Genomic DNA, 12,643 nt, shown 5'->3' with positions numbered 1-12,643 from the left:
ACTTTTTAAAAAAAATGTTAAACTATATTTAAAAAATGCCTCAGCTGGCCTTTCTCCTCATAATTTTATATTTAAAGTTTTTTTTCATTTCCTACTTGTCATTGCCCAGAATAACTACTCCATCTATCTGAATCATCTCTCAGAGAGCCCTTTAAGTTTTACGTTATATAAATTTGTTAAGTGATTCGTGCAGACAGAAAGGAGGTGGACTCACCCTGAACTCTCGGATGTGTCACCAGTTTTGGCGTTCCAACCTTCCTCCCCAGTGTTGTGTGTGTTGCGTTATGTCATGCCCTCCCCTCTCAATGCTGCAACAACACTGAATGATGTCTGAGTCAAGACTATTCTGTCTCCACCGTAAAACCTTTGTAACACTTTTATTTCACTGAACTATTTTTAGGGTGTAATGAGCTTTGCTCTCTGTGACCTCAGAGGAAATGGAAGACCACGCAAGTCATTGAAACCGTCACCTCTAAAACACAACATGCAAAAAAGGGAAATTTTTCAAGACACCAACCAAATTGAACAGTGTATTGGGAGCAGTTCTTGAATTTTCCAAGTCGTAATCATTTTTACTTATCTTAATATAGGTATTGTATGAATAGCCTATTACAAATTTCTATATATGTATAAGCACTCTAAAAGCCGCCCAAACTGCAGACTTTCAAAATATTTATGTGACCTTTAGGTGATTATGTAGGAGGGAAAGTGTTAATGAAAGATTTCCAGGATTCGAATAACTGACATCACTTCTGAAAATGTATTTTAAAGCACAGACACTAGTAAGACTTAACCCAAAACATTTACTCTGTCTGGAGGTGTTCCTTCTGCATCAACCATGCTAATTATGACACAGAAAGTCATAAAAGAGCCGCACCTGGCACAGAAGCAGTGTCAGCATTCAATGTGAGCAGTGCTAGCCAAACTGGAGACACTTAATGAAACTTAGGCAAATATCATTAAGCAAGTGTTCGAAGACGAACAAAATTCAGCCCTCGAGCAGGAAATCTAATTGTGGGTTTGGATATGTAGCAGTATTTTTACTGTATATTCAGGTTAGTCATGATTGTTTTATTATAAAAATAAAAGTAATGTTTAAGGGAATTTCCAGGGAGAATAGAGAATCATAATGACAGAGGACACAAGGCCAAGTTAATTAAAAATAAGAAAAACTACATTTCTTGGTTATTCAACATAACTTTATTATTTTTTATTTTTTAATATAAGTTTTAGAAAGAATTCTGAAGACATTCAGAAAGAGGATGTCTCCCCCTTGTGGCAGAAAATAGGTAATAACATTTTTCAAAAGCCCTTGACTGTATTATTTACAGCATATTTTACAAATCACTTTGTTTAGGAAGAAAAAAAACAGTTTGTCTTGTAGAGTGAAATCTTTTGCCTGAATATTCTACATGAACATCACAACAGCAAGAGACTGTTCTTGGCAATCTCAGTTTTTTGCTCTACACCTGTGATAATCTCTGCATCCGTCTGTAAAACCAAGAAAACAAGATCTAAGGCTTTCCTCCATGCTTCCTGTTTCACGCTCAGATTATCATAGATTTCCACTGCTCGCGCTTCATTGGGTTTTGGTGCTGTGAAGACTTCACTATCCTGATTTTCACTGTTTAAGAAAAGTTGTGGGGACTTTGCAGCATTGCCTAGATAGTCCTGCAGTTGTTGGCTCACCTGAGTCCTAGCTTTGACTTTTGAAATTCTTCCAGTGTTAACCATTACAGTGGATATGTAATCTATTAAACCATCTGCCATGAGGTCCAACACTACACGCCTGTAGTGGTTGGTTCCTCTCTCATCGTTCTTTTCTCTGTGACACGTGACATGATACTCCACTCGCTTTTGTAGTTGATGAATGCAAAGCATTTCTGTCCCACACGCCCCTGGTAAAAGAGCTCTGTCTTTTAGTGCATAGTGTAAGCGATAAGCACAGGCCCAAAACTGGTCCTCCAGGGCCTGAAGCTTTCCATGTATAGAGCTTGTAAGGATTACTGTAACTAGCCCGCTGTTGCTGCCAGTTGAGATATTCACAGCCAGGGAGTACTTCTCGTGACTACTGAGGTCTTTCCATATTGCAACCTTTGCCCTAGTGCCAACATTTTGCTTGCTCAGTTGCGCAGCAAAGGTTACCGGAACAACTCCAGACAAGCTGGCAAATGTCTTCAAAACAGAAGCCTTCACATTTTCCACTACAAGTATACGATGCCTACAACAGTGCTGAATCACTTTTTCACAAGCGTGCCCATGGATTAGTATCAGGTTCACTTCCAGGTTCAACAGATGTGTCACAGTCCGTTTCACCCATTCGTCCTCTTTGCTCGAACTCGAAAAATCGATATGATCCCTCACACGGTGCATACCTGTCGGCCTGTTAAAGCCAAGATGGCGGTAAGTATGTGATAAATCTCCATTTATGAGAACAACCTTCAGTTGTTGTTCTTTTAAGTGATGAGCGACTGTAGCCTGTTCAGCAGATAAAAGAACAACACAGCCAAATACAACGCACCCGTGATCCTCTGGTAAACCAGGGAGCATACAAGTCACCACTTTAGTAATGTCAAACATGGGATAGCTCACATCTTCTTGATTAGTTTTTGACTGCATCCGAATAACTTCGACTACAAGTTTCATTGCATCATCACAACCATGACTCAGTCCCTCAGCAATGTGTACAATGTCAGGAAGCTTAGGCTGAGGAGACTGTAGCAATACTTTGGAGAAATCTTCAGACTTCATCTCACAAAAATGTCTGCTGAGTTTTATTTTTCTCTGTTCACCGACGGTCAGAGTCTTGACGTCAAACTTTATTGTTCCCTGCATGCTGCACAATGCAGGCGATGAATTTTTGATGGGTTTCTTGGACACTTTCACAGCACAACTCTCTAACGATGTCACACCCAGACCATCAATTGAAACGGCACATTTCCTGCAAGCATCCAGACATACATCCATCCCTTCAGACATTGCTGAGATTATGTTCCCTACTGAAATTCCTCTCTGAAGACAGTCCAGGGCAACACGGCTCCAGGCCCCCGCTAGGAACAGCAGGCATCCCGACCCCGTATGGTAGATCTTCTGGTGGGCTTGAATAGTCTCATGAACCAGTTGACCCACTGCACAGGTCAGCTCCATGGTCTCAATAATGCGAAAACACGAGCACACAAGAGCAGACTCCCCACTTTTGTCATCTTGGATAAACTTGTACTTTATACAAGGGCCCAAAGAGGAATGTGAGATTCCTGCCAGCGCCAACAGTTTCTGCAGTCCAACATGCTGTCGATGGTTTATGATTGTACTTCCCAACATCATTCGAGGACTGTGAACTGTAAAAGAAAATATTTACGTTTGGTCATTTCTAAACAAAAAAAAAGTCCTCACAAACATTTGCTTTAGTTTGGAAACATGATTTGTGTTTTTAAAGTAACAAGTCACAAGGCACAGTAACTAAGTATAGGCCCTCAGATTTTCTTTTCTATCCATCCATTCTCTTCTGCTTATCCTTATTTGAGTCACGAGAGGGCTAGAGAGTATCCCAGCTACCACAGGGTGAGAGGTGAGGTACACCCTGAAGAGGTCACCAATCTGACACAGAGCACACCTCCTGGAAATTCAAATTTATTATACAGTATGGTACTGTAATCCTCAAATGAAAAAAGATTTGTAAGAAACTAAAAGGACGCGGGGGAGGGGGGATTGCGGGAATAGCTTTTTTTTTAATGGCCCTATTTGTTTTTATGCTGTTTTTTTATGATAGACTATCTTCTACTACTTCTTTTGCCTGCTCCCTTTAGGGGTCGCCATAGCACATAACCTGGCTCCATCTCTACCTATCCCTACCTCTGTCACACCAACCTGCTGCATCTCCTCCTTCACTACATCCATGAACCTATATGTTGTCTTTCTCTTTTCCTGCCTGACCTAATCTATCAACCTGTTCATCACCACTGTGAACAAGAATGGGCTCAGAGCAGATCCCTGATGTAATCCCACCCCCACTGTAAACCCATCTGTCACTCCTACTTCAAACTTCATCACTATCTTCATAAATGTCCTGCACCAGCCTCAGATACTTCTCTAACACTACTCACTCCCTCATGCAGTACCACAATTCCTCTCTTGGCAGCCTATTGTATGCTTTCTCTAGAGCTACAAAGACAGCCTGAAACTGTTTTGACCTTCTCCACACGTCTCCATCAACATGAACATCAAATCTGTAATTCTCTCTCGGCTTGGAGCCGTACTATTGCTTACTGATTGGAAACTCTCTGGTTAACCTAGCCTGAACAACTGTTTTCCTTAGTTTAATGACATGACGTGTCACCTTTACAGATATTCTAGAAAGTTCTAATCTAGTTAATTAAGGGTTTCAATCATTTTTATGTAGAGACGCCTTAACCCGGGTCATCACTGTCAACTGAGCTGTTTTCACTGTCAGTGTGGGCTTTTTTTTTTAAACAAAAAAAACAAAAACAAAACTCTTTTTACTCTGATAACAGCAATTAAAATAGCAGCTTGGCAAGTTTGATATTTTGTTTTGTTTTCCTTCTTTGTCCAGGGAAACCAAACGGTTCATAGGCCTTTCACCCCCTCATCACGTGTCTTTTAAGATTTAAGCAGTTAACAGCCAAGCACTACGAAATGGAAAATCGTATTTGGAGACAGATGGCAATCAGCATATTGACATTTGACAGATAAAATGGGTGCAACCCACATATAATAGATTTAGAGTTTTAGATGTAAAACATTGCTACTCATGAAAAACTGACGGGTATTAATTATTCCTCCAACACTAGCAGCGAGTTTTGTCAATGCCTGCACTTCACTCAGCATCTTACAAGTCAGCTTACAAGCTAAGCTAACGAACCAGAGACAAGTTTACTTCAAAACTGCCCGTGTCTGTACCTTAATCCAAGAGCAGAAAACCCCCCAGAAATGACTCTGCAAAATGACGCCGTAATACAAACTTTTTACTATCCTCAATGAGTATACTTTTACCTTATTTCAATAGTGTACGAGGCATTTATATTACGCCTGGTCCAGCTCAACCGATTAAACACTGCGCATGCGTTTTGTTTCCTAGTTGCTGGGCGACAACAAACTGTCCGTATGATTGGCTGAAACTGTTTTAACCCGCCTACTATTTTTTGTGATTGGTTAATCCGGTTTCGTCAGCGTGCTTTCATCATTTGTATTGGCTCTCTCGGATGTCTGTTCACAGAAAAACTACACAGCCGTTGCTACCTGGTTTGTTGACATCAGACCATCAAACAAAACAGAGGTTTCCCCGTCGGGATCATTTATTCAAATGGTGTGCATTTATTTAATTATGTAAAGTAACTGTATAAACGAATGTTTAATGAACATTTTAAGAAGCTGTGAGATTTGCCATAAAAAGCCGTTAGTTTTAACTTAATTCTCTTCGGTCTCCCGGAACAGCATTTAAGCTAGTTAGCACAATAATGACCTAAAATAAGATATGTACCGCGAGTCTCGTTGCTGTTAACTTAGTAACTTAATAGCCAGCTTTTGTGATGTGTTAATATTGTATTTCATAGGCTTCAAGTTACCGGAAACCAACTTCCTCGGCTAGCCAAAGGAAAAAGACGGATTTAAAACACGACCTGACTGAGGAGCAAAAGCAAGAAATTAAAGAGGCTTTCGATCTCTTTGACACAGATGGAACTGGAACAATAGACGTGAAGGAGCTCAAGGTTGGCTTTCTAGTTAAATGTGTATTGATAAAAGTTAAGTAAGGAAAACATACCGCGGTCACAACACCGCAGCAGCTTCAGTTTTCTTTACTGTTATCTGTGTCACAGGTTGCCATGAGAGCTCTGGGGTTTGAACCAAAGAAAGAAGAGATCAAGAAAATGATTGCAGACATTGATAAAGAGGGCTCTGGAACGATTGACTTTGGTGACTTTCTCAGTATTATGACACTGAAAACGGTGAGTGTTTTACCGAAAGGAACAAGAAAACTTCTCTGCAGTTAAGTTGGAAGTTTTACTGTCTGAAAATAGCACTGTCCTTAAAACTGTTGCAGCTAAATCAAGCATTTGTGTGTTGTTTCGACAGCTGTTGTTTTGGAGCAATTCTAAACATTGCAAGAATTTGCTAGATATAGTATCTCTCTCTCTCTCTCTCTCCCTCTCCCTGTCTCACACACAGACACATTTGTAAGGCTAGTGTATTTATGGGTTGACCCATGAAAAACTTGCCAAATTGTCTCTGCCAGTGCTTGTTCTGCTCTTGACTCTTGTTGGAGCTTCTGGTACCTCAGATGTTGACAATCAGGTGCCTGATTGGCATCTGATTAGCATGGGTCCTGCTACAGTGAGCAAATACATCACGGCACTGTACATGCAAAGTCACCAACACCTTTCTGGCTATCCTGTGTCCTGAATAAATAGCACAGTAACAGTAGATCATAGAAAAAGGCTTTCTTCAGACTGAAAAAACTATAGATAACATTTAGTGTGGCCACCTGTTCTTTACATTACAAAACATATTTCCATTCAAGAGTTATAAAATATACTGTATGCACACTCTTTATGTCTGTGCTTTGTAAAATGTGCTTCACTTCATTTCCTACACACATTCTACAAATTATGTTCATATTGGACTGCATTTGGAGCAAAATTTAAAAAAGAACATTTTGCATGTTTTTAATTTGTAATATATTTATATGTGTATTCATTTTTGATGAGAACAGAGTGAAAAAGACACAAAAGAAGAAATACTGAAGGCTTTCCGGCTCTTTGATGATGACTGCACGGGAAAAATCTCATTCAAAAATCTCAAGAGAGTTGCCAAGGAGCTGGGTGAAAACCTCACAGATGCAGAGCTGCAGGTATAGAGATTCTTCATTACTTTGGAGTACTTACAGTTTTGTTTTTTTTTGGGGGGGGGGGGGGGGGGGTGGTAGCACTTTTTCATCTACATAAAAGATTGTGTTTATACTAAGAATAACTTTTGTATATTTAATGAAGTCATGCTAAATTCATACCATGAAATAGTGTGAATACCTGTGGGTCAAATTTGGAAGATTATTTTGACATATAAGGAATCACAGAAGATGAGCCTGATAAAAACCAAATGTAGGTAAAAATGAGACCTTTGATAATGTTATAAATAGTTTAGTCCAACCAACTATCCCACATAGTGATTATACAGTACTGTAAGGAAGTCTTTGCCCCTTCCTTATTTCTTATTTTTTTTCATATTTGTCACACACTGTGGACACACACTAGCTATCCACAGCTACCTGCTCCTGTGTGAAGAAGTAACCCCCCTCCCCTTTTGAAATCATGAATTAACTGTGATTAAACACATTTTTTTGAAAGCTGACTTCAGTTTCACGGCCACACCCAGGCCTGACTGCTGCCGGAATCAGGAAATCACTTAAACAGACCCTGTCTAAAAGAAGTAAAGAAGGCTAAAAGATCTGAAAAAGCAGCATAGCTGAGAAACAAAAACATTGGCATCTATCAGTTTGGAAAGGTTTAAGGTTTTAGGACTCCAGCAAACCACAATGAGAGCTATTATACACAAATAGAGAGAGACTGGAACAGTGGTGAACCTTCCCAGGAGTGGCTGACCGGCTAAAATTTCTCCAAGAGCGCACTGATGACTCATCCAGAAGGTCACAAAGAACCAAGAACAACATCTAAAGAAAGTTCCAAGAGTGAGTTCTAACCAAAAAGAACATAAAGGTTATTCTCACAATTGCCAAAAATGTCTTGTTGATCTCCAAGACCTTGACGAGACAAAAATGTAAACTTTTTGGGAAGGCTTGAATCCCACTACATGTACAATAAAACAAACAGCATTTTATAAAAAGTACATCGTAGCAACATCGGGGCCTGCTTTAGTCAACTTGACTTAATTGACGGAACTTTGAGTTCTGCACTCTACCTGAAAATCCTAAAGGAGAATGCCTGACCATCAGTTCATGCCAGGAACGTATGCACACTCAGGTTATTCAGCAGGACAATGATCTGAAACACACCAGCAAGTTCACCTCTGATTGGCTTAAAAAACAACAACAAAGAAAACACAAGTCACGACTGATTAAGGTGCTTTGGCATGACCTTAAACAGGCTGTTCATATGGCTGAATTAAAACACTTTTGCAAAGAAGGGTAGGACAGACTTCCTCCACAGTGATGTGAAAGGCTGATTGTCTAGTTATTTCGAATGCTTTATTTCAATTTCTACTGCCAAGGGTGGTAAGACCAGTTCTCGGGTATACTTTTTCACATACTGCCGGGTAAATTTAGATAGCTTTTTTCCCTTAATTAAATTTAAAAATATATCGTCATTTAAAAATTGCATTTTGTATTATCAGGTTATTGAAAATGATTCCTGAGGTAATGATGTTCAAAAAGTTGGGTTTTGAGAAAAAAACCCATCTTGAACAAAAACAAGATTTTGAATTTAGATTGTGATATTTGTAGTGGGTGTAAACTGATTTAATTTTTAACAGAGCGTTTTTCAGTTCTGAAAAATACAATATGGTTTTCTCCTTTACATAAAAACTGATAAGGGCTCAGTAATGCTGGGAAAAATGAAATGAATTAATAAGAACAAAGTTTTTCCTATTGCTCTGCTGCTCAGTACTTTGAGAGCCTGCAAGTCACTGTGCAGTAACTATTCATAGTGTAAAGATTAAAATTTTTATATGTAAATGAACCGGTTCATCGCTTTTCTACTCTACTTTATATGCCTCATTCAAACACACACTCATACAAGCTCTTTTTTTCTACACACAAGTTCTTTCTGTCTAACATTCACATACAGTCGTACTCCAATGAGCACATCGGAGAGCAACTTGTTGTTCATTATCTTGCACAAGGATACTTTGGCCTGCAGACTAAACCACCAACCTTCCAGTTAGGGGATGACCTGCTGCACCTCCTGAGCTACAGCCACCCCAGCTGGCTTTGTTAAATATACTAAAGTACAAAAAAGTTGCTGAAGGGGTCAGGTGGGATGCTTTGACTGGTTTCACTGATTTTAAATTCGCCACCTCATATTTAAAATATTGTAGTACCTCTACTACAGTAAATTGTACAGGTGGTACAAACCGTAAAGTAATACCACATGTCCAGAAGCCAAGAATTTTTTATTTAAAGAACAATACATACTTAGAGGAACCACTATAAATACATTTCTATATAAGTACCAAACTTATTGTCTCTCTTCTCATATCTCCCAGTTCCTCTAATGTTGGTATGTTCTTACATGTCACAGTAAAATAGTAGTAACTGTATTATTTTAGGTGGGGTTTTTCTGGGTAACCTTTGCAGTCAAATGCCATGCATGAAACACGAAGTTACCTGAAGTCAGTGTGAGAATTGTTCCAGTTTGATGCTCTCACTTCCCTTTGCTACATCACATTTATTATCCTTTCAGGAAATGATTGACGAGGCAGACCGAGACGGGGACGGCGAGGTCAACGAGCAGGAGTTCTTGCGGATAATGAAGAAGACCAATCTTTATTAAACCTCAGTGTCTTAGAACCTTTTTTGGAACATTAGTTTTGTTTGTATGGAAATATTTTAATATGTTGTATCTTTGCACACGCTTTTATAAAATTGCAAAACCAATAAATCTATTTCATCAGAGATGATTTGTCTGTTACATTGTCATTATGAAAGCCTTTATTTAAACATAAGACTCATTGAGTTGTCTTTTTCTACAAAAACATAGAGTTTGGCTGATAATACAAAAATATGAATTATACAAATCATGTGCAAGTGTGATTTAGGATACACCTAGTACAGGTTAAAGAATCAGAATATTGTGAAAAAGGGTTTTTTTTGTGGTAATTTTGTTCTAAAAGATGAACATAATTTTATTATGTGTAGGTGAAATACACTTAGCAGTTAACTGGGACTTCTTTACATTGAGTTCCTGCATCAGCGCAGTGAGGCATGGAGGCAACCAATCCAAGCTGCTTTGATAAAGGCCTTGTGCTCTTCTCATTTTTGGATCAGGCATTTATCTATCCAAATGGAATGGATAACACAGATTTACTGGCCAATCAGATACAATACTAACATGGTCAGCAACAGTGTTGGGGAGTAACGGAATACATGTACCGCCGTTACGTATTTAAAATACAAAATATGAGTAACTGTATTCTGTTACAGTTACCGTTTAAAAAGGTGGTATTTAGAATACAGTTACTTTGTTGAAATAAATGGATTACACGGCGGTACTTTCCTGTTTCATATCGTGGCGGGTCAGGACTGTTTGGGTTTCGTTTGACAGCTACGTTCTGTTGTTCCAGGTGGCAGCGTTACGGTTGCCATGGTTACAGGGTGACGCTCTCTCTCTGCGTGTTTCCTGGATGAGAGAGGCCTTTTTGTTGTTGTTGTGCTAAGCTAATAGGCAGAATGCTACAGGCATAGCTCTAAAGAATGTAGCATCATGGGCAGTGTAGTCTGTGCTGGAGGGAGAATGGACTGCCATACACGTTATGTGTCTGTGAGCGAGGGAGGGAGAAAAAGGCAAGTGGAAAAGTACGAGAAAAAACGGGAGCTGGAAGCATGTAAATATAATAATAACCACTGCAGCCAAGAAGAGTGCCTGACGAGCCCAGTTGTAAGTAAGCTATTAAGACTCGACTGTACACCGTGTTCGTGTTTTCCTCCGAAACAATAAGTTCCGTTGGAGCAGCCTTTCAACGCCTCTCTCTGTCTCTCGCAAGCAAAGTTGACCCAGACAACAAAGTAAAGCTAGTTTTTGGCTACGAGCCCAACACGGAATCCGCCGTATTAGCCAGAGGTCCCTTTACTACGGTTCGGAGCCGCGGACCTTCAGTAACAGTAATAAATCACAGCAATAGTACATTCAGTAGTTGTAAACAGCATGATAATATATTAAGTAATCCAAAGTATTCAGAATACGTTACTCTCATTGAGTAACGTAACGGAATACGTTACGGAATACATTTTGGGGCATGTATTCTGTAATCTGTAATGGAATACATTTTAAAAGTAACCTTCCCAACACTGGTCAGCAACCATTTGCTAGTAATTGTGGCCTTGTGGGCAGGTCCTACTACAAAAGGAAGTCTGTGTTCCCTTAAAGCTAATTGGGAAATGGAAGCATCTTTAAAATCTCCTGGAAGATTTAAGACCTGTTTAATTTGTAAAATGGTAAATGGCCTGTATTTGTATAGCGCTTTACTTAGTCTCTAAGGACCCCAAAGCGCTTTACACGTTCAGTGACCCACCCATTCACACACCCATTCACACACTGGTGATAGCAAGCTACATTGTAGCCACAGCCACCCTGCGCACTGACAGAGGCGAGGCACTGACGCCACCAGGCCCTCTGACCACCACCAATAGGTAACGACAATGTGGTTTCTGTCCCTCTCCAGTCATCTTTGACACTCTGGCTTCCAAATGCATAAATTGACGTGAAAAGTGGACTTTGGACCACTGAGCAACAGCCCAGTTCTCTCTCTCCTCAGCACAGGTATTACAGTTCTGCTGCTGGTTCAGGAGTGGCTGTGATATCAGGACTGCAGCCCCTTTGCTCAAAATATTTGTGCATCATGGATGTACTGACACCAGCTTCAGTCCACTCCTTGCGAAGCGCTTCCAAGTTTTTTAAATCAGCGTTTTATAACAGTCCTGCAAAGACTGCAGGCATCCTTGTTGTTTGTGCACTTTTTATTACCACACTTTTCCATTCCAGCCAACTTTCCATTAATGTGTTTCAACAGCACTCTGCAAACTGCAATGGCGTTTTCTTGCTTACCGTCTTTGTGGAAGGTGATGATGACAACTGGACAAATGCCAAATTAGCAATCCTCCACATATTTTTGCATGTACTGAATTTGATTTGTAGAAATTTACTCAACCGTTTTTTTGAGCAACATGTCATGTCTGTCAATATTAAAACAGAAAAAGAGTCTAGAGTCTAAAATATGTAAAGATTTTTTAACTTCCATAAATAGCTGATTGAAAATATTGAGCTTTTTCGCAATTTTCTAATTTTTTGAGATGCACGTACAATGGATCTCCTGGTTATAGTTATGTTTTCAGACTCAAGGCTGCTAATCTGCAGAAATAGAAGAGCGATGGTTTTGAAAATCTCACTGAAGGTGATTTCGATACAGTGCAGTAATAAGCTGCAGTGCATCCTGCAAAGCACAACATGCCAATAATGTTTCAGACAGTGAAAGTCATATGACTAAGTTGATGTTGACTAACCTGAATTATTTTACTGTAGACAGAAATGACAAGCGTGAACTTGAGATGAGTAACTCAGTAAAAGTCACTCTCACTTTATGCTTCGAGTTACAGAATAAAGTTAATTTGTAGAAAACATGCAGCACAGTGCTGTCCTGCCTACAGATTTGATCATCTTATAGGAAAGATTCTCCCCCTGATTAATTGTCATATACGGCGGAAGTCTGGTTTTGGCCAAAACACCGAACCTTGTTAAAATAAACAGGATACTGTAGTGACGTATTTTTCCGAACCATCAGACGGCTGTGTATTATTTTGAGGATGCTTGCCAGTGATTGTGAAAGTTGTGATAACCTGTTCTAGACGGCGAAGGAACATCGGGGTGGAAAATATGAAAAGGTTTCTCCCAAGATGAGATAT

The 12,643-nt window shown here is 39.6% G+C and overlaps 2 protein-coding genes across 4 annotated transcripts in view; one reads left to right on the top strand and one right to left on the bottom strand.

Annotated features, from left to right (window-relative positions):
* Positions 1-1,187: 1,187 nt before the first annotated feature.
* bbs12 (Bardet-Biedl syndrome 12) overlaps positions 1,188-12,643 on the bottom strand; it is a 58,249-nt gene continuing 46,793 nt past the window's right edge. Inside the window, exons 1-2 of one of the 3 annotated variants that reach the window (XM_006798898.3) lie at positions 5,011-5,096; positions 1,188-3,338 (exon numbers count right to left, since the gene is read on the bottom strand). In XM_006798898.3, the coding sequence (XP_006798961.1) occupies positions 1,420-3,324 (1,905 nt within the window). In that variant the 5' untranslated portion in view covers positions 3,325-3,338; positions 5,011-5,096 and the 3' untranslated portion in view covers positions 1,188-1,419. Of the gene's footprint in view, positions 3,339-4,917; positions 4,984-5,010; positions 5,097-12,643 lie in introns of those variants that run through there. The other 2 variants (XM_006798900.3, XM_006798899.3) reach the window with 2 other exon arrangements.
* Positions 5,212-9,635, top strand: cetn4 (centrin 4). Its single transcript, XM_006798901.3, has 5 exons — positions 5,212-5,323; positions 5,571-5,726; positions 5,835-5,963; positions 6,728-6,865; positions 9,429-9,635. Exons 1-5 carry the CDS (start codon positions 5,321-5,323, stop codon positions 9,516-9,518), a joined length of 516 nt encoding a protein of 171 aa, XP_006798964.1. The 5' UTR covers positions 5,212-5,320; the 3' UTR covers positions 9,519-9,635.

Source organism: Neolamprologus brichardi, chromosome 2 (assembly GCF_056152115.1).
Source record: "Neolamprologus brichardi isolate AB-2024 chromosome 2, ASM5615211v1, whole genome shotgun sequence".
In the NCBI taxonomy this organism is placed as follows: Eukaryota; Metazoa; Chordata; class Actinopteri; order Cichliformes; family Cichlidae; genus Neolamprologus; species Neolamprologus brichardi.
The sequence above is the reverse complement of the archived record's forward strand: the minus strand, read 5'-3'. Positions and strand labels throughout refer to the sequence as shown.